Consider the following 23,041-nt stretch of genomic DNA (forward strand, 5'->3'; position numbering starts at 1 on the left):
ATAGTAGTCAGATGGAAAAGGACAAATATTGAGTAGACCACTGTCGTAGGTTCTTGAGAAATAGTATAAACTGAGAACACATACTTTTGTGGTTACGAGGGAGGGTGGGAGAGGGTTATTTACTGATTAGTTAGTAGATAAGAACTACTTTAGGTGAAGGGAAGGACAATACTTAATACAGGGAAAGTCAGCTCAACTGGATTGGACCAAAGCAAAGAAGTTTCGGGGATAAACTGAATGCTTCGAAGGTCAGCGGAGGAAGGGCGGGGGTTTGGGGACTATGGCTTAAGGGGACTTCTAAGTCAATTGGCAAAATAAATTCTATTAAGAAAACATTCTGCATTCCACTTTGAAGTATGGCATCTGGGGTCTTAAATGCTAACAAGCGGCCATCTAAGATGCATCAATTGGTCTCAACCCACCTGGAGCAAAGGAGAATGAAGAACACCAAGGTCACAAGATAATTATGAGCTCAAGAGACAGAAAGGGCCACATGAACTAGAGACTTACATCATCCTGTGACCAGAAGAACTAGATGGTGCCCAGCCACAACCGATGACTGCCCTGACAGGGAGCACAACAGAGAACCCCTGAGGGAGCAGGAGATCAGTGGGAAGCAGACCCCAAATTCTCATAAAAAGCCAATACTTAATGGTCTGACTGAGACTAGAAAAATCCCGGCAGTTATGGTCCCCAAACCTTCTGTTGGCCCAGGACAGGAACCATTCCTGAAGACAACTCATCAGACATGGAAGGGACTGGACAATGGGTTGGAGAGAGATGCTGATGAAGAGTGAGCTACTTGTATCAGGTGGACACTTGAGACTGTATTGGCATCTCCTGTCTGGAGGGGAGATGGGAGGGTAGAGAGGGTTGGAAACTGGCAAAACAGTCAGGGAAGGAGAGACTGGAGGGAGGGAGCGGGCTGACTCATCAGCGGGAGAGTAAATGGGAGTATGTAGTAAGGTGTATATAGGCTTATGTGTGACAGACTGACTTGTAAACTTTCACTTACAGCACAATAAAAATTATTTTTAAAAAATACATGAAGGTTCAATGTCTAAAAGTCTGAATGTTGTAGCAGATTGTCCTTTACTATTGAAATTAAAATTATAAAATCCTCCATTATTCAATGTCTTTTAGAAAACTTTTGAACACTGCATTGACAGTATTTTTTTTTTACAGGTTTTTAATTTCACACCTTTCTTCCCCTCTCCCCACCCCCAATGAAAAATATCCACTCATCTTACATCCAATAATACCTGATCAAGATCAAATTTTGCCATTTCTGTCACACCTAATGCCGTCAATCTTTGTTTATAAGTACAATCAGCACTGTCTTTTTTCCATTTCCCATTCGTTTTAATAAAATGACAAAGGCAAATATTTTCAGTTAGTATAAATACTGCTGTACAAAGATGCTGTTGCTGATAAAATTAAACTGTCTTTTTCTCTCAAAGAGGGCCCCTCTGTGATGGCAAAACGCCTTCAACTGAAGCCTAAAATCCTGAACTTGTATAAAAATGGAGATTATGCTTGCATTTATTTTTTTTAAGTAACAAGGGATAGCATGCTTTCATAATTGAGGGGTGGGAAAGAAGAGTATAAATTCAAAACTCTCAAAAGACAATGAACAAAAACAACTGCAATTTAATATTAATTGAATGAGAAAGCTAATACTAATAACACGTCATGTTTGTGCTAATTCATATCCTTCCAGAGTAACTTTTATAGGAGATTGCTGGTAACGAATAGTTCTTCTGTCAACAATACAAAAACGACCACTTTCTACTCAACGGAAAGCCAACTATTAGACTTTGTATGAAGAAGCATTTTATTTCAAAATTTTCATTAATAAAAATAGATATCCCCAGTAATATTTATCCATATATCATTAATTTTAAATTCTATTTGGAACTAAAATCAGACTGCTTTTCAACAAACAAATCTCACCATTGACAGTATAAGCTTTCTTTGGATAAAACAGACATAGAAAAAGACAGCCTATTTATATCTTATTCATAAAGACACTATAATTCACCAATCTTTTGGTAGGAAGTTATGAAATGCTTTCCTGAAAAGCATCATGCTTTATTTGAACAAATATTTTAACCTATGAATTTATTTTAATAAACTATAAGAGGTATATACATTATTTTTCTGTCATTTTGTATTATTAAAGGTATATGATTATGTACTAGAACTGCAGAGGTGTAAAACAAAAGCTATAAAAGACAAGTGTTCATTTTTGAAGCAATCGAATAAGGTAAAAATAATAAAGGTTAGAGTAATAAAATTTAGAATAATCCAGTTTATTTAGAATCAAGGATTGTTACGTTTCAAGCAAGTACATATTGACCTTTCTAGGGATATATTTAAATGTTAGGCTTTTTGATCTTTTAGCATTTGCTTTCTTCCTTGAATTCATACTATTAGAAGGGGTGTGTCATCTTGTTCTGGTCATGCTTTTAGAGCATTGTTATTGGCTAATGTGATTACAAAGCAAAACAAAACATCATAGAGGGAAAGTATAAAAACTATACACAAAAGTGGCATCATATGCTCCATTTTATTGTATAGTCACAAGTTACACACTGAAAAGTCAGAAGAACACTGTACCAGTTTTCACTAACCCAAATTAAGTTAGCAAATGACAAATTTTAGAATACACTCAATTTATGTTTCACCCAATGTGGGTGATCACAAGAGAAGCTATAACAAAGAAAACTACTTCCTATGTCACTTGGGTATATTAATTTGATACACACAGCTTCCAAGTTACCTTAAGATATCTGAAAGTGTTTCAAAATTGGTAGGGGAGAATTCATATAGAGTCTCAAATAAAATGCAGAATTGGCTTTTTAGGGATAAACGATGTCACTTGTATATCCATAGCAGATTCACTCCCTCCTGCTAAAAACAAACAAAAAGCTAATAATCTCTATGGTTTACTATAAAATGACTTTGAAATTATCTAAGTTTCCTTTCGTTGTTATATTGCACTTGAGAACAATGACAACAAAAATAAAAGATCCGTACCTACCCCAAGAAGTTCACTGCATATCAGAAATTACCATGAAATACATATTGTATGCTGCACGTCCACAGGTTCACCTTTGAAGCTAGCCTACCAATAAGTTAAAAAGGGTGCTCTCCAAAACACTGAGTATGTGGGTCATTTCTTTTCTTTTTTAATTCTACATTTGACTTGCAAATTTTGTATTTTTTTCATATTTATGAAACTACTAAATATACAAGATATCCAACAGTACAAACAAGGTGACTCTGAGATAGGCAATGGTCACACACAGATATTCCAAGAATGATTCATTCTTCCCCGTCTCAGCACAACATTCTGCAATATAAGAATGTCTATCAACTTATAAATCCTGTTTGACTCACACAAACCAGATGATCTATTATATTCTATAGTTTGCCACATAAATTTCCTTATGATTCACTATCAGAAACTTACAGAAGCCAGTGTACTTTTTTTTTTTTTTTACTAATACTTGAATTTTCTCCTCACGTTAATATAAATAATGTTAGTGAGAATTTACTGTGAATAAGAAGTTTTATAACAGGGAGAATTGTGGCAATAATATTTTGATTAATTGTTTTACACTTTGGAATCAGTGAGAATTTAATCAGAATTACAATAATAACCATAAAAGAGAGGTAAAGGGAAGAGAAGGAAATAACCCTCACACAAATTTTTCTCAAAATATGAATTCTCAAGTACCTATATAAGTAAAAAAAAAAAAAAATCAGTATATTTCTTATCAATATCAAATACTTTTTATATTTTCTAGTTCAACTCAGATTACAAGAATTTTACACTTTAAAATGGATTTTAATTCTTAATAAATCACAAACTGATATTTTAAATATTGAGAAAGTAAATACATATTTTCATAGGACTTTTTTTTTTTTTAATGAAATACATTCACATGCTACTTTAAGGTAAAAACTATGTCAACATTTTTCCAAACATATTCTTCAAAGAGCTGGCTTTCAAATTATACTTCTACCACCTTTTTACAGAGATATAATTTTTCATTTTTTAGAAAGAAAAATCCAAATCATCGCTTAAAATTACATTTTCTAAAGGCAAATTAAAACATCATGTTAATTTCCAATTATGACATCCTTCAGACCCCAATACAAGATTATACCTTGAGCTACAGGTCCTAAAAGGAATAGACTGGAAAAACAAAGACATACATTTTTGTCAGAGAGTGAATACCTACCAAACATACATTTTCAGGAATGACTGCTACTAGGTAGGAAAATAGGTAAGAAGAAAGTTGTGATAGACCAACTTAGTGGTTGTATACACTTGTCCCTAGGATAAAAACTTTTTTCTTAAAAAATTATAAAGTTATTTGTAATAAAAATACTTATTGCATATGATATTTTAAGCTACTAATAAAATCTGTACTCCAAAATTCATAAATTTTGAAATCTACTAAATCTGATTAATGTTCTAACTTGGATAGCTCACCTAAATGTGTTTTTGTTTTATGATTAAATTCTCAAGATTGGTTTATGCACTTGTACAGGGAACTATAAGACATGGCAAGATAAATTTCAATTATTTTTAAAATACAGAAAAATAGTCGATTATTTAAGGGAAATATTTATCATTGCCTAATGAGGACAGCAATCAAAAAGCTTTTAAACTCTCAATTTCCAACGCACATCATGATGTAATTACACAAAAATAGGTATAACTGATCGTCATCCCCAGACCTTGAGAAACCGAATAAACCACATGTTCCTCTAGAAGATTCGCCACCCTACAGGTGTATAAAATTATAACTTGCCAATTGGGCTGTTTTTAATAAAGATCCGAGAAAAGTAGTTTGTGTTAACAAACCCAAGAAAGCTTTAAAAAGTTTTCAGTAACAAGTAGGTTATAAAAATACCTTCTAAAAGTCACTTTGATAGCTGAGATTGGTTTTATACATTACCTTGCTTAAACTGAGGTAATAAACTATGTGATTAGCATTATGCTATTGCTAGAAGTAAACCAACGAGCTACTTTTAAGAGTTTTGGTTCCAAGCATTTCTCGTGGGGTGGGAGGATGAAGTGTTGCAGGGGAGGGTTCCTGTAAATTGTAAAGATTCCTCATTGATCTTGATCCGTTCTCAATTACAGTTTTGGAAATACAAGGAAAAATACATATAAAGGAGGAAAATAAATTAATCCCAACTAAAAACTCTGTCCTAATCTAAGAACGTACTACTAACAAGCAACTACATCAAAGAACTACAAACACAGTCTTTTAATTAAAATGATTTCTTTTTTCTATTTTTAATAGCCAAAACAAAACAATGGAATAGATGTTATTTAGGAAGTGATTTCCAACCCCATATGGCTTGAAGTGTTTTGATGTTTAGCTGAAATTATACTACTACACAAAGGAGGTGTTTTTGACAGCAGAACTAAGTTTTAAGCACCTAGAAGTTTAACTTTATAAGTTAATATGTAATAAAATAGGTTGTGGATTAAATATAAATAAAAATTTAACAGCATGTACCGAATTTCCGTATTAAAACAGTGTACCTTTGCTATTTAAGAAAGGAATTTTGATGTAATCATGCATTAAAAAAAAAAAAGTTCTATCATGTAGGTGATATTAAAACCCACGTTCATGCAGCTATAAAGTCTTTAGAAGCTTGAAGAGTCAATTGTAGTGTAAAGTGTACTAACGTTAAGTACCTGCACAAAAGATATGGATGCTAAGGTCCAAATCTGGATTGCTTTAAAATGACGATGACAATAACAAACAACAAAATCCAACATACTAAATAAGAAACAGTCATTGTAAGAGCTCCTATCTTATGCAAAGTAGTAACTCAGGCACTACCTATCATATATACAGTGAATAAGAACTATCACTTGAAATTTTATCATTTAAATAACTAAAAACACTAGTCAGTTGATGCGCATTACATGTATGTCTGAACTTATTTGTAAAGAAAAGGTTGACAAATATTGCTCTGATTTTGTGGTTAACGCCAATGATCATCAATAGCAGTACAGCCTTGGAATTTTATTCCTCGTGAAGGAAATTTAAATCTGTAATGAAGTTGGTAATTCTAATGGGCCAGGATGTAGGATAAGTTAAAAAATCAGTTAAGTTTCAGAGTTTCCTTCGCCATTTTCTTGCGGTTGAAGCTGTTCCCTTTCTTGTTCTTCTTGAGGTGGCCGAACACGTTTAAAAAAGCCCATCTGTCAGTTGAAGAAAAACAAACGTTACTGCCTTATCAGTAAAGAATATTAAAAGTACTTTTGAGTGACTACGTTATAGCCAAGAAAACTTCACTGACAGTACAATTTCTCTTTCTTCAAGTAATAATGCCCATGATACATCGACATTATAGGACCCTTGCTTCCTTATCCTTCTCCCTTCTCCTCCTTTTCTCCTTCCCTTTCTTCCATCTTTCCTGGTTCCATTACTTACCCTGTACATTACAAGCACCAGAACAGCCAGTAATAACAATCCTGCTAGAACTGCTAAAATGATCACCCACACAGGCACAGGCATAGGTGCTGGCTGAATCCCCCAGGTGACATTAGTGGTAACCTGTTGGAGAAAAACACTTCTGAGTTTTCAAAATTATTCATTCATTTATTCAACAAGTATCTGAGTGCCTACTATCCTGCATTTTAATGGTTTTCACATAATTTTCTTTTCTCACATATGATAATTTAGTGATCATATATATGGTAACAAAAGCATGCACACATAAAACTCCTCACAGTAGCTTAACTTCTGATTGCCTTTGAAATGATTTTTAAATAATCCAAACCAGTTTGTGATGTCTTGATCTTATTTTTAATTCTCAAATTCAAGATCTTCAAAATGTCTTCACTTGCAGTACATTTCCAACTTTCTAACTTTGTCGGGGAAATTTTTAAAAAGTTACAATTTCTCCCACAAAATTTTAGCATATACTAAGAAATTCTATACACAGGATGCAATGGTAAAACAAAAGCTCAAGTTTTAATAATTCCATGGTGGAAGTATAGTAATAACACTAAATTAGGTTATAATCCTATTAAATAGCTCAATTTTTAAAATTACCAAAATAGCTAAACTGCCATTTAAAAAACAAAAATGAAATATCTAAGGTCTTTGAACTGAGTGCATTTCTTTCATTTTCCCAAATGAAGGACTTACTAATGTGGAATTGAAGATATCCTCAATTGGAAGGTTCTTATAAGGAAACTCTATGACATTAAATGATGCAGATGACTTCAGGGAATATGAGTGATTCTGGTTTTCCTTCTGTATGGAAATAACAATGAGATGATTTCCTAAATGCCAGGACTTTATTTCTTTGAAAAAGTGGATCAGCTTTTCCTGCTGCCTCTGTCCACTTACATTCATAAAGGTCTCGGTCCACAGGAGAGACTTCACGTACAGGATAGCACTCTTTCCTCTATCTAGTCGCCCAACCTGGCAGACAATCTTCAAGCATTCAGCGATTCCACAGCCCTTCCAAAATAAATTCTTTTACTTTCATGACAAGATCATCCTATCATCTCTTCAGACTTAAACGTTTCAAAATTAAGCGTGTAATTCTTTTTATGTAAAGGCCAAAGGAATTTAAAGAGATGCTCCGCGTTCTCCTGTCTTATGAGAATAATGCCTAAAAGAAACAGGCTAAGAGTTGAGACTATGAATGCTTTTTGTTATGAAGGGGTTGGGTTTTTTTTTTTTTTAATTCTTTTTTATTATACTTTAGATGAAGGTTTACAGAATAAACTAGTTTCTCATTAAACAGTTAGTACACATATTGTTTCACGACACTGGTTAACAACTCCATGACATGTCAACACTCCCTTCTCGACCTTGGTTTCCTAGTACCAGCTTTCCTGTCCCCTCCTGCCTTCTAGTCCTTGCCCCTGGGCTGATGTGCCCCTTTAGTTTCATTCTCTTTTATGGGCCTGTCTAGTCTTTGGCTGAAGGGTGAATCTCCGGAGTGACGTTAGTGCTGAGCTAAAAGGTGTCCAGGGGCCATGCTCTTGAGGTTTCTCCAGTCTCTGCCAGGCCAGTAAGCCTAGTCTTTTTTTGTGTGTGTGAGTTAGAATTTTGTTCTACATTTTTATCCAGCTCTGTCCAAGACCCACTATTGTGATTCCTGTTAGAACACTCAGTGGTAGTACCCAGGTACCATTTAGTCGTACTAGACTCACTCTGGTGGAGGCCGTGGTAGTTGTGGTCCTTTAGTCCTTTGGACTATCTTTCCCTTGTATCTTTAGTTTTCTTCATTTTCCCTTGCTCCCAAAGGGGTGAGACCAGTGGAGTACCTTGGATGGTCGTTCACAGGCTTTTAAGACTGAAGGGGTTGGTTTTAATGTGGTTTGTTGTAGATCTATAATATCTTTATAATATTAAAAGATTCCTTTTTATGGCTAGAACTCAGCATTCTTTAGGCAAACCCAGAGCATGGTAATTTTAATAAGACATGAAAAGCAGAACACAATTATCTCTGTGGAAAATCAAAAGAAATAGAGTGAATTTTTAACTACTGATAAATGACCGGTCCGCGTTAGCCCTTATAGTAATAATCAAGTGGCATGCTGATGGCCTCTGCCACATTCAACATTTTTGCAGTAACTTGAAGGCAGGCAACCAAATGAAACAAACGTGCACCACCTTCTATGTGCCAGTCAAACTGTACTAGACATGTCACATGTAAACACCTCACAACAATGCTATTCTTTAAGTGGTACCATCATTTGATGAAAAAATTAAAGTTCAGAGAGATTAGCAGATTAATCAGTGTTATCGAGAACAAAACTGGGGAAAGAGTGAAACTCAGAGATGTCTGACAAAGCATGTGTTATTTCCATAAAACCATAAGAGTTTTATCAAATTTGCAAATAGCACAAACCTAAGAGTGGTAATCAATAAATTTGTTTTAAAAATCAAGGTATTACAACTTCTCAAAAAGCTGAAACAATGGACTCTAACAATAAATCTACTAATATAAAATATAAGGAATTTTAAACCTCAGAGCAATGTAATAATAGAACAGGTTGCTTGGTTATATAGTATAAAGTCTCTCTCACTGGGAAGTATTTAAGTGGATACTAGTTGACAGTTAAGGAGCCTTCGTGGCACAGCGGTTAAGCACTTGGGTGCTAACCGAAGGGTCGACAGTTCAAACCCACCAGCTGCTCCAAGGGAGAAAGATGTGGCAGTCTGCTTCCATAGAGATTACAGCCTTGGAAATCCTAAGGGGAAGTTCTACTTTGTCCTACAGGGTTACTATGAGTTGGAATCCACTCTACGCACACAACAGTTAACAGTTCATCAGACCTATTTTTTAGGTAAGTTGGACTAAATAACTTGCTTCTGAAGTCTACTCTATCTTTTATGTTCATTCTTCCCCAAAATAAGTGCTTAATCAATTCATTACACAGATGTTTATTGAGTCCCAGGCATTGTTCCAGATGCTGGAGAGAGAGTTGTTAACTAAAAGAAGTCCCCGCCTCTAGAAAAAATGCTTATTAGTGATACCGGGTGCTGGTGGCGGCGGGCGGGAATGGAGAGGCATTACTTAAGGGGTACTAAGTTTCTGTTTTAAGAGCTCGGCTGTTAACTAAAAGGTCTGCAGTTCAAATCTATAGGAAACCCTATAGGGTAGTTTTACTTTGTGCTATAGGGTTGCTATGAGTCAGAATTGACTCGATGGCAACAGGTTTGGTTTTTTGGAATTTCTGTTTAAAAAAAAAAAAAATTAGGGAGATAAAAATCATTTGGAAATTTATAGTGGTGATGGTTACACAATATGGTGAATGTAATTAACGTTACTGAATTGTACACTTAAAAATGGTTAAAATGGCAAATGTTTTCATATATAAATTTTACCACAGTAAAATTTGAACAAAAAATTCAAAATCCCTGCCCTCATATAGCTTATATGGTAGTATATATATATATATATATATATATATGGAATAATCGAGGGATGAGGATAGTGAAAAAATTCAAATACATGTATAATAATATAAGCCAGGTTTGTGCTTTGTTTACTGGACTGGATATTGAGAATGCAGGCCAGCCCTTGCTCCTGGACTTCCCCTTCAGCAGGAAGCAATTATTCCCCGGCTACCAGAATTACTGGCTGCTGAGGGCTCACAGATGAATGCCTGTGGGGAACTGTCCTCACTTAAAGTGAGCTGCCTCCCCGAAAGTTACTCCTTCTCTGGAGACAGCTGCATCTAATGAATGGTTGATGTGGGGGTACCAAAGCCTGGGTCCCATACCCCAGTTTGGGACAACTCTGAAGGGCCATCCTAGCTCCAGACTTCCCCATGGAGTCAGCTGAGACCTTTGTTGGAACTACACCACATTCAACTTCTCTCTGCCCATTCCTGCTTTTTCCCTCACTCAGGATGTTGTTGTGTGCCATTGAGTCAATTTTGACTCACAGTGATCCTAACACGGTTTTCTAGGCTGTAATCTTTATCGGAGCATATTGCCAGGTCTTTTCTCCTGTGGAGAGGCTGGTGGGTTAAAACCATTGACCTTTAGGTTAGTAGCCAAATGCTTAACCATTACACCATTGGGGCTCCTTTCCCTTACCCATAAAAAAAAAATAATACTTCACAGTAAATCTCCTGCATGCAAATCCCTGGTTCAGAGTCTGTTCCCAGGAAACTGCTGTTACTAGGAGTGGTCCTAGAAAGCAGACCTTTTAGAGCTGCATTACCTGCCAGGTAGGTGAAGTACTGAGTCCCAGGCAGGCTGTAATGGTGCAACTGTTAACACAGTTCAAAAGCTGGGACACGGGAACCTTAGAGACAGTACAAAATGCACTGTTGGGTGTAGACGGGTGGGAGGGGAGATGTAATAATTTTAATGAAAATGGAACCCCATGGCTCTTGCAGAGTGCTATCTATATAATCAAGAAAGGCCCCAAAGCAATCTATAAATTCAATGCAATCCCCAACAAAATTCCAACAGCCTTTTTTAAGAAACAGAAAAGCCAACCCTCAAATTTATATGGAAGGGCAAGGGACCTTGAATAGCTAAAACAATCTTGAGGAATAAAGTAGGAGGGCTCACACTTCTGATTTCATGATCAGCTGATTTTCAACAAGGGTGCTAAGTCCTCTCAATGAAGAAGGAAGAGTCTCTTCAATAAATAGTGCTGGGAAAATTGGATTTCCACACAGAGAAGAATGAATAAGGATCCATGCCTCACAACTTACACAAAAACCAATCCAAAATGGATCAAGGGCCTAAATATGAATACTAAAACCATAAAATTCTTAGAAGAAAACACAGAGGCGTGGCTGTAGGATATAACAACAAAAGCACAAGAAGCAAAAGAAAAAATGGATAAATGGGACCTCATAAAAATTAAATAATTTTTGTTTATTCAAAGACTTTATAAAAAAAACTAAAAAGATAACCTACAGATTGGGAGAAAGTTTTCAGGAACCATATATCCAACAAGGGTGTAATATCCAAAATATATTTAAAAGAAAACAACTTAACAAAAAAACATACAACCCAATCGAAAAATGAGCAAAGCACTTGAATAGACATTCCACCAAAGAGGATATTCAGATGGCCAACAAGCACATGCAAAGGTGCTGAACATTATTAGCCATCACAGAGATGCAAATCAAAACTAGGAACAGACACCACCTCGCCCCTATTAGAATGACAATAATCCAAAAAAAAGGAAAACAACAGGTGATTGCAAAGTTGTGGAGAAACTGGAACGCTCATCCACTGCTGGTAGGAATGTAAAATGGTATAGCCACATGGAAAACCATTTGGTAGTTCCTCAAAAAGTCGAACATAAAGCTACCATATGACTCAGCAATACCAATCCTAGGTATATACCCAGAAGAAGCGAAGGAACACTAAAACCTGTACACCAGTGTTCAATGAAGCACTTTTCACGACAGCCAAAAGGTAGTAACAAATGTCCATTAACAGATGAATAGATAAAGAAAATGTGGTATATATATATACACAATGAAATACTACTCAGCCTTAAAGAGAAAGGAAGTCCTGATGCATGCCACTACATGGATCAACCTTGAAAATATCATGCTGAGTGAAATAAGACAGTCAGAAAAGAACAAATATTATATAGCTTCATTTATATGAAATAAGCAAATATATAGAAATCAAAGATTATTAGTGGTTACCAGAGTGAGGTAAAAAGGAAAGAGGGGGTTTTTCCTTAGGGGACATTGAGTTTATGTTAATGGTGAAAGAATGATTTAAAAAAGAATAGTGAGAAAGGTTGCACAACTTGAAGAACGTAATCAATACCACTGAATTGTACCTGTGAGGTTGTTGAGATAGCATATGTTTTGTTATATATATTTTCACCACAATAAAGTAAAAAGAAAGGTCACGAAAGGCTGAGGGTGATCAATCACCAATTTAGGGCAGGTGAAAAAACCCTCTTACAGGGCAAGGCCTTAAAAAGCTGAGGATGGGATCTGGAATTTTAATTGTAAAGTACCAGAGCTTGAATTGCAAATTCTAGTAGGTCTGCTTTGCTAAGATCAAAACCAAAACCGTAACTGTAAGTGTGAAAGAATAGGACCCTGACACTTAAAATGGGGAAATCTGGGTTGCTGCTTTCAAAACTCTTGAAACTCCAGATCACCTTGAACCCTCTGCCTATTCCTACCTGTTAAAAACTAGTACTGCCCCCTAGTTTGAAGGAAGGCAGAAGCCTCCTTGCCACACACTCTTCTCAAAATCTACTCCCCACTGTGGGCACCAGGCTTATGAGGGTAAGGCCAAGAGGCCAGTAAAAACAGGGCAGTTGGAAAATAAAGTATTTTTATTAGCAATCTACTAAGAACAAGGAAAGTAAGACTGAATGGTATAAAGATATATGTAGTTCTTCCGAGCACAGCTGTTGTCATTTCCGAAATATGCTATTTGGCATAAGTCTTACAGTCACATTTTTAAAATGATTCAAGTGTGTAGTTAAAATGGCACTTACCAAAGTGTGAACATCCCCTTCACTGAGGGTGAGATCCCGCTTAGTGATAAGATGGTTCCGGTCACCTTGCCCAGCAATTGTGTCATTCTTCTCAGTTGTTTGTGAAGTTGAGACCTAGGATTATATTAATAAAATGGTGGTTAATAATAATAATAATAGAAAATGTTTTTACATTGACGGTTTGACATAAATTTATCTGTTAAAAAGTAGTGAATAAAAATAAGTTCAGGTATGACAGAAAATTCACTACTTACTATATGGCAAAAAGTTAAGGACAGAAAGCAAAATTTAGAGACCTTAATATATAGATGAAGTTACCTCTGCCCGGTTAAAAACCGGTTGCCATCGAGTTTTTCTCCCCTTACATAGCTGGAGAGGAAACTGATAAAACATACAGAAACGGTCTCAAATTTCACATTACATCGGTGATGAGCGTTAACCATGAGTTTACTTTTTATTTTCTTAACTTTTCTTGTTCGATACTGTACAATAGCTTCCTATCCAAACGTGTGTGCTAGGATGATGACTATCGTATTTTTACACAAATAACAGCACCTTCGTTTGTTTGCCAACTGCATCCTCCCCCCGTGAGGTATTTTTGTAAGCGCCGCTATGCCAATTTCTTTTTTACATGTTGCTGTAAAAAAAAAAATTAGCATAGCACACTTATGAAAATACCTCACAGGGGGAGGGTGTGGTTGGCAAACCTAGAAGGTGTACATTATTTGCGTAAAAATATGGTATACCCAAACAAAAAAAAACCAAACCCGTTGCCATTGAGTCGATCCCAACTCATAGCGACCCTATAGACAGAGTAGAACTGCCCCATAGAGTTTCCAAGGAGCACCCGGTGGATTCAAACTCCCGACCTTTTAACCACTATGCCACCAGGGTTTCCGTGGTATATCCAGTTATACATAATTACATATAATGACATTTTTCTAGGTACTGTAAATTAAGAAAGTCAGAAGTAAAGGTTTTATCTTCTCCTAGAGACAGAAACTCTACAACGTCCTTGTTGTTGTTAGCTGCTGTTAAGTGGGTCCTTGGCTCAATGGGACCCCATGCACAATGGGCTAGGACTATTGTGATTCACAGTTTTCACTAGCTGATTTTTGGAAGCAGATTGCCAGTCCTTTCTTCCTAGTCTGTCTTGGTCTGCAAGCTCTGCTGAAACCTTTTCAGCATCACAGCAACATGCAAGCCTTGAATGAAAGATGAGTGATGGCTGCACTTGAGGAACACTGGCCAGGAACTGAACCCAGATCTCACTCATGGAAGTCAAGAGCTCTACCACTGAATCATCATGCCCTCCCTTAACAGAATATTATACATTGGATAAACCTTGATGTAATGGAGGCACAGTCAAATTTAGTCACTTAAGACTACTTCCCAAAGCTTACTAGACAATACAGAAATACATTCGCAGAATTAATTCTTACTCATTATACAAAGAAACGATTATAAAAAACAATCTAATCTTTAGTGTACTAATTCAGAACTAAAGTATTTTTGCCAAGTGGATTTGTATATTAAAAGAGCTATTTTTATTTCATGCATTTGTTTTATAGGTTCAGAAAAAAATAAATAAATAAAATATTACAATGAGGAGCTGCTACTAAGCACATTACCTTAATTCTCAAAGGGTTAATCTCCATATCCGAAGTGCAGTTCATTGGCCCATCAATATCATATTGAAGGATGTACAACAAAGTGTTATTATTGTATTTATAAGGCCACTGAAGACTTAGCATTGCCTTGCTGAACGAACTTGGGCCATTGTTTCTCAGCTAATGAGGAAAAGAAAACATAAAATACCTTGGACAAAAATATATTTTATAATCATTCTCCTAATTAACTTTAGTAATCTTATTAGCAAGAGGGATTAAATAGCAGACTTTCCAGTTACTCTAATGTTTCAACATGAGCATTATTATGAAAAAAGATCAAATGCAACATCTGTCTCTAAAAAAAGGTGTCAGAATTAAAGGCTAAATAAAAGAGGAAAATATTTTTAAAATATTGATGAAAGATGGGCAAAGAAAATTTTCTTCCAGTAAAAATAAAATTTTGATTATTTTCAAACTTTAGTCATAATTGCAAAATATTCATGTGAAAATACTCAATGATATATTACTTTTATTTAAGGAGAACTAATTGGTTTTAAGCAGTTTATATACTGGTTTCTTTAACCACTTGAAGCTACTTATAAAAATGAACTTATAAATAGGGCCAAAATTCAAAGAAATACCTGGCAAGTATTTGCAATATGCAGAGTTTACATAAAAATTACATAGAATTTTTTATTTTTTTTAAAAGTAGCCTAGCTTGTTCCTCTCTTTGGTGGCTCTGTCTAACTAGGTTTCCTTTGTATCCAACAGCTGCAAACCTCATAGATGTGCTGAACAACTGGCCCAACATCTTCTTCAGTCTCAGGGTTCTCCTTGAGCTCCCAATTTGGAATTGGAAGAAAGATATGATCAGGACTTGAGACTCTAAACAATGACCAAAGAAAACCTACCATGAATATCAAAATGATATAGTCAGTTCATTTTCAAAAGTACCCTGTATTCAAATGAGTAAAATTATAACTAATTTAAAAAACGCATCAAAAAGAAAAAATATCTACATATGCAAATGTGCACACACACAAAAGCTATTCCTTATTAAATGCACATATTAACAGCTGTATTGATAAGTCAGTTTGTGTAAAAGTTCAGTAAACTTATTTTATACCTGCTGTTGCCATGTAAAATTCCTTCAAGATGTTCACCAGATAAATATTTGGGGCTTTGGAATGCATGTGAGACCTTCTACTCTCTACAGAAGCTACAGCCCTAGCAAAACCACAACCAAACATGGAATACCAACTATTGGAAAGAAGCTCAGGCCTAGCAGTTACTTTTAAAAAGCAACCATAATAGGAGAGTGGAGCCAACATGGTGCTACAGACAGAAGCACCATGCCGTCCCTCCACAGCAAAGACCTGAAAAATTAAGTAAAACAGAAACAAAAGTCAGTCCTGGGACCCTAGCATCAAATGAAGAAATAAAGAACTCAGCCAAGCACCAAATGGAATAAGAAACTGAGAGAGAACAGAGAACGAGGAGAGACACATCCAGAGGGGTCCCCTATCAGCTAACACAGTATGGATTTTTCATCTTGGACTGCTGTCAGAGATCGGTGGACAGGGAACTCGGGAAAGCAGCTTCACAGAGCTCCCAGTAGGAGACAGGACACCCAGTAACCAGCGATACATGCTTTCTTACTCCCCATCCTTCTCCCCCCTGCTCTATTTCTGCTGCTTCCTAGCTGGCTGTGGTAGCTTGGCTGGCCAGGAAGTGCAGGGTCTGTGCCACTTGGATTTGCCCCACCCACAGTAGCTGGCTCACTGAGTGCCATTTTTTTGTTGCTAGTATTGCTTTTTTCCACTTCTTTGGGTTTCTTCCAGCCTCTTACTGCCTCCCCTTCCTTTCTCTCGAACACCTGGCTCCACGCGTAATCTTTGCTTCTTCTTGAAAGGCTGCAAAGCACTGCTCAACTGGGGAACTCCTTCCTTGGCCCAAGCCACCATGCTGGTGGGATCCCCAGTACTTTTTTTGTTTTTTCTTTTCACTGCTTGGGAGCCCTTTCTAGCCAGGCTGTACTATGTGGCCTGGGAGCCACTTCCCCAGTCTGTGCAGCTGCATTGATGGGATCCCTGGGGGCATTTCTTTTTCCTTTGTTTTTTTTTTTCCTTTTTGTCTTTCTTCATTTCTCAGTTTCTCATCTCTCTATACTAACCTCCTTTTCCTGCCTCCTGAGATACCTAGCACTGTGTGACATCTCTACCCCTTCTAGCCAGGGTGTACTGCGCAGCCAGGGAGCCACTTCCCCGGTCTTCACAGCTACATTGGTGGGATCCCTGGGGGCTTTACTATTTTTTCTTTCGAATTTTTATTTATTTATTTGTTTTCATTTTCCCTTTTTTTTTCTCTCTGTTTTTATCAATTTCTCGGTTTCTCATCTTTCCACTCCAATGGCATGCTCCCTTAGCACATTTTTTGGTTTGTTTGTTTTTGGCTGCTGTTTCTCTCTCTTCTTTCCCCTACCCACCTCAGCTCCACATATCACAACCTGCCCCCCCCCCACCGCCTACTGCACCATGAGCTGTACATCACACCCCCAAGCAGCACAGGAGCAGCCCACAGAAACCTGCCCTGCACTGATTCTCGGCCTGACCTGTTGGCCCTAATACGTGCCAGAAACAATGCGTCCCAGCCCCTTCCCTTCTGCTGTACCTGCCCTGCTGTACTATAGCTGAGCAACTGGCCCTGCCCACTGGACAAGGAGGTGAAAAGTATTGACAAGCAAATGACAAAGAACATATATGGCCTGCTAGCTCAGACATAAGCAAATAAAACAAAAACGCAGGATGAAACAAAGACGCTACAATCAATAAACAAAGAGAATAACTGTTGAAAGTCTTGAAGACAGCAGACAATATCAAAAGATATTAAAAAACAGGAGAGGATGGATCCAGTACAGGTCCAAATAAAACACCAGATGAACTTCCAGTAGAAGAAAAGGTACTAGAACTACTGGATAGGGAATAAAAATCTCCAATATTCAGAGGTATCCAAGAGTTGAAGCAAAAAGCAGACAAAAATGAGGAAAAAACAGACAAATTCCCGGAAAATACAGACAAAAAATGGAATAATTCAGGAAAGTAATACACGAAAAAAATGCCAAAATAAATACACAACTAGAAATCACACAAAAACAACAATTAGAAATCCAAAAGATAAACAAGATTTCAGAAATTGACAGTGTAATAAAAAGGCTGAGGGGCAGGTTTGAAACAATGGAAAGCAGGATCAGCAAAATTGAAGACACTTAGAAACAACCCTCTTTGAGGAAAAATCAGAAAAAAGAACAAAGAAAAATGAAGAAATCCTGAGAATTATGTGGGATACAATCAAAAGCAAAAATCTGTGAGTGATCAGAGTTCCAGAACAGGGGGAGAAAATGGAAAAAACAGAGAGGATCATTGAAGAACAGCTGATAGAAAATTTCCCTGTGATTATGAAAGATGAAAAGCTGACCATCCAAACAGCTCAAGGAACCTCATACAGGACAGACCCCAAAAGGAAATCACCAAAGCATATCATAATCATACTCGCTAAAACCAGAATAAGAAAGAATCCTGAGAGCAGCTCTAGAAAAATGAAAAGTCACATACAGAGGAGAAACAATAAGACCAAGCTCTGATTATTCGGAGAAACCATGCAGGCAAAAAGGCAATGGGATGACATATATAAAACCTTGAAAGAAAAAAATTGCCAACCAAGAAAAATACATCCTGCAGAACTCTCATTCAAATATGATGGTGAAATCAGGACACTTCCAGATAAACAGATATTAAGGGAATATGTAAAAACCAAACCAAACTTACAAGAATTATTAAAGGGAGCCCCTTTGGGCTGAGAGCAAACAACATCAGACCACACCCTGAACCTAGGATGCAAGATTGTGCCTGCCAGATACCAACCTAGGAAATGAATTACAACAGGGAACCAGAGAGGTTAATATTTAAATGACAACGTCAGAACCATACAAGAGGGAATAAACAGTGTAGGTATAAGACTTTCTAATGGAGACAAAGACAAGGTGATACCAAGTAATAATAGACTGGTTCAAATCTAGGAAAATAAGGGTAAATTTCAAGGTAACCACACAGAAAGTTAACAAGCTCACTCATCAAAATAAAGAAGAAAAACATAAAGTCTCAGTAAAAACAAAATCTAGAAAAACAAAAGAAATAAAAAAAAAATCATAAATAATAGGAATTCAGTATATTCAGAGTAAGAGGAACAAAGAAAACTTCAGCACCACAAAAAAAGCACTACAAAATGACAGCAATAAACTCACATCTATCAATAATTACACTGAATGTAAATGGCCTAAATGCACCCATAAGAGACACAAAGTGACAGAATGATTAAAAAAACAGGATCCATCAATATGCTGTCTACAAGAGACACACCTTAGAAACAAAGACATAAATTTATTATAAATCAAAGGATGGAAAAAAATACATCAAGCAAACAGCTACCAACAAAGAGCAAGAGTGGCAATGCTAATCTCAGGTAAGACAGACTTTAAAACAAAATCCACCATAAAAGACAAATAAAGGCACTATATAATGATTACAGGGACGATCCATCATGAAGACATAAATATAGTAAACATTACATACTCAATGACAGGGCTCCAAAATATATTAAACAACCTCTAACAGCACTGAAAAGAAAGACTGACAGTTCCACAATAATAGTAGGAGACTTCAACACACTACTCTTGGTAAAGGATGCAACATCTAGAAAGATACAGAAGAGCTAAAGGGCACAATCGGCCAACTTGACCTCATAGACATATACAGAACACTCTACCCAACAGCTGCAAAGTACATGTTCTTTTCCAATACATATGGAATGTTCTCCAAAACAGACCACATCTTAGGTCACAGAGCAACCCTCAACAAAATCCAAAACATTGAGGTAATACAAAGTATCTTCTCTGATGACACCACCACCAATGAAGAAATTAACAACAGGAAGGGCAAGGAAAAAAATTCAATTATATGAAAACTGAATACACCCTGCTTAAAAACCACCTGGTAATAGAAGAAATCAGAGATGGGATAAAAAAAAAATTCCTAGAATCAAATGAGAATGAAAACACATACCAAAACCTTTGGGACATAGCAAAGGCAGTCCTCAGAGCTCAATTTATAGCAATAGATGCACACTTGAAAAAAGAAGACAGGGACAAAATCAAAACATTAGCTACATAACTCGAACAAAGAGAAAGAAAAGAGTGAAAGAAGCCCCCAGCTACCAGAAGAAAGGAAATAGCAAAGATCAGAGCAGAAATAAATGAAATAGAGAATAGAAAAACAATAGAAAGAATCAACAAAACCAAAAGTTGGTTCTTTGAAAGGATCAACAAAATTGACAAAGCACTTGCCGCACTGACAAAAGAAAAACAGGAGAGGATGCAAATAACCCATATAAGAAATGAAATGGGAGATAACAACAGTCCCAATGGAAATAAAAAGGATCACAACAGAGTGTTATGAAAATCTATACTCCAACAAATTTGAAAACCTAGTGGGAATGGACAAATTTCTAGAAACACACTACCTACCCAAACTAACACATAACGATGTTGAAAATCTGAACAGACCCATAACAAGAGAAGAGATTGAAAAGCCAAAAAAAAAAAAAAAAAAAAACTCCCAACAAAAGAATCCCTGGCCTAGATACTTTCATTGGAGAATTCTACCAAACGTTCAGAGAAGAGCTTACACCAGTACTACTCAAACTATTTCAGAACATAGAAAAGGAAGTGACACTTCTGAATTCATTCTATGAAGCTGGCATGACCCTGATACCAAAATCAGACAAAGACACCACAAGAAAAGAGAATTACAGGCCAATACCTCTCATGAATATAGATGTAAAAATTCTCATCAAAATTCTAGCCAACAAAATTCAGCATCATATCAAAAAAATAATACACCACGACCAAGTAAGCTTCATACCAGGTATGCAAGAATGGTGCAACATTAGAAAATCAATCAACATAATCCACCACATAAATAGAAGGAAAGAAAAGAATCACATGATCATCTCAATCGACACAGAAAAGGCAATGACAAAGTCCAACACTCATTCCTGATAAAAACTCTCAGTAAAATAGGTATAAAAGGGAAATTTCTCAACATAATAAAGGGCATCTATGCAAAACCAATGGCCAACATCATTCTTAACAGAGAGAGGCTGAAAACATTCCCCTTGAGAACAGAAACAAGACAAGGATATCCTTTATCACCACTCCTATTTAAGATTGTGCTGGAAGTTCTAGCTAAAGCAGTAAGGTAAGGAATAAAGGGCATCTTTTTTTTTTTTTAATTGATAACAAAGAATTTAAACTGTCCCTATTTGCGGATGATAGACTATACATGGAAAACCCAGAAGACTCCACGAGAAAACTACCGAACTAATATATTCAGGAGAGTGGCAGGATACAAGATAAACATACAAAACTCACTTGGATTCCTGTACACCAAAAAAGAGAACGATGAAAGGGAAATCAGGAAAACAATGCCATTTATAATAGCCCCTAAAAAAATGAAATATTTAGGAATAAATCTAACTAGGGATGTAAAAGAAAAATACAAAGAAAACTACAAAACACTACTGCAAGAAACCAAAAGAGATCTACGTAAATGGAAAAAACCTACCATTCTCATAGATATGTAGACTCAACATTTTGAAGATAATTCTACACAAAGGAATTTATGAATACAACGCAATCCCAACCCAAATACCAACACCATTCTTTAAAGAGATGGAAAAACTAATCATTAACTTTATATGGAAAGGGAAGAAGCCCCAGATAAGTAAAGCACTATTGACGAAGAAAAAGAAAGTAGGACTCACATTACCTGACCTCAGAACCTACTGTACAGCTACAGTAGTCAAAACATCCTGGTACTGGTTCAATGACAGGTACACTGACCAATGGAACAGAATTGAGAACCTAGATGTAAATCCATCCACCTACAGTCACCTAATCTTCCACAAGGGCCCAAAGTTCCTCAAATGTGGAAAAGACAAGTCTTTTTAACAAATGGTGCTGGCAACACTAGATGTCCATCTGCAAAAAAATGAAACAGGACCCATACCTCATGCCATAAACAAAAACTAATTCAAAATGGATCAAAGACCTAAATATATAAAGCCCAAAACTATGAAGTTCACAGAAGAAAAAACAGCATCAATGCTAGAGGCCCTAATACATGGCATTAACAGAATACAAACAATAACCAACAACACACAAACTCCAGAAGATAAGCTAGATAACTGGGATCTTCTAAAAATTAAAAACTTATACTCATCAAAAGACTTCACCAAAAGAGCAAAAAGAGTACCTACAGACTGGTAAGAAATTTTATCCATCAGAAATCAGACAAAGGTCTAATCTCTAAAATCGACAAGAAAATCCAACCCCTCTACAATGAAAAGACAAATTATCCAATTAAAAAATGGGCAAAAAAAATAATCAGACACTTCACCAAAAAAGACATTCAAGCGGCCAACAGACACATGAGGAAATGCTCCCAATCACTAGCCAACAGAGAAATGCAAATCAAAACCACACTGAAATACCATTTTGTCCCAGCATTACTGGCACGAATCAAAAAAACAGGAAATAACAAATGTTGGAGAGGCTTTGGGGAGGTTGGTACTCTTATGTACTGCTGGTGGGAATGCAAAATGATACAACCATTTTGGAAAACGATATGGCGCTTCCTTAGAAAGCTAGAAATAGAAATACCATACGATGCAGCAATCCCACTCCTAGGAATATATCTTAGAGAAAAAAGAGTCATCACATGAATAGACATATGCACACCCATGTTCACTGCAGCACTGCTCACAACAGCAAAAATATGGAAACAACCTAGATGCCCATTAACAAATAAATGGATAAACAAATCATGGTACATACTCACAATGACATATTATGCAGTGATAAAGAACAATGATAAATCTGTGAAGCAACTCATAACATGGATGAATCTGGAGGGCATTATGCTGACTGAAATAAGTCAATCACAAAAGGACAAGTATCGTACGAGACCACTACTGTAAAAACTCATGAAAAGGTTTACACACAAAAAGAAACAATCTTTGATGGTTATGAGGGAAGGGAGGGGTGGGGATCGGAAAACACTAAATAGACAACAAATAAGTGGTAACTTTGGTGAAGGATAAGACAGTACACAATACTGGGGAAGCCAGCACAACTTGTATGAGGCAAGGTCATGTAAGCTCCACAGACATATCCAAACTCACTAAGGGGCCGAATTACTGGGCTGAGGGATGTGGGAACCATGGTCTCAGGGAATACCTAGCTCAACTGGCGTAATATAGTTTATAAAGAAAATGTTCTACACTCTACTTTGGTGAGTAGAGTCTGGGATCCT

At 36.5% G+C, this 23,041-nt stretch overlaps 1 protein-coding gene across 2 annotated transcripts in view; it reads right to left on the minus strand.

Annotated features, from left to right (window-relative positions):
• Positions 1-2,550: 2,550 nt before the first annotated feature.
• Positions 2,551-23,041, minus strand: part of ITGAV (integrin subunit alpha V) — a 106,377-nt gene continuing 85,886 nt past the window's right edge. For both annotated transcript variants that reach the window (XM_010602778.3, XM_010602777.3), the window contains exons 24-30: positions 15,395-15,500; positions 14,637-14,795; positions 13,006-13,119; positions 7,395-7,508; positions 7,191-7,298; positions 6,471-6,593; positions 2,551-6,238 (exon numbers count right to left, since the gene is read on the minus strand). In XM_010602778.3, the coding sequence (XP_010601080.2) occupies positions 6,143-6,238; positions 6,471-6,593; positions 7,191-7,298; positions 7,395-7,508; positions 13,006-13,119; positions 14,637-14,795; positions 15,395-15,500 (820 nt within the window). In that variant the 3' untranslated portion in view covers positions 2,551-6,142. The remainder of the gene's footprint in view (positions 6,239-6,470; positions 6,594-7,190; positions 7,299-7,394; positions 7,509-13,005; positions 13,120-14,636; positions 14,796-15,394; positions 15,501-23,041) is intronic.

The sequence above is a fragment of the Loxodonta africana genome, chromosome 6 (genome assembly GCF_030014295.1).
Source record: "Loxodonta africana isolate mLoxAfr1 chromosome 6, mLoxAfr1.hap2, whole genome shotgun sequence".
In the NCBI taxonomy this organism is placed as follows: domain Eukaryota; kingdom Metazoa; phylum Chordata; class Mammalia; order Proboscidea; family Elephantidae; genus Loxodonta; species Loxodonta africana.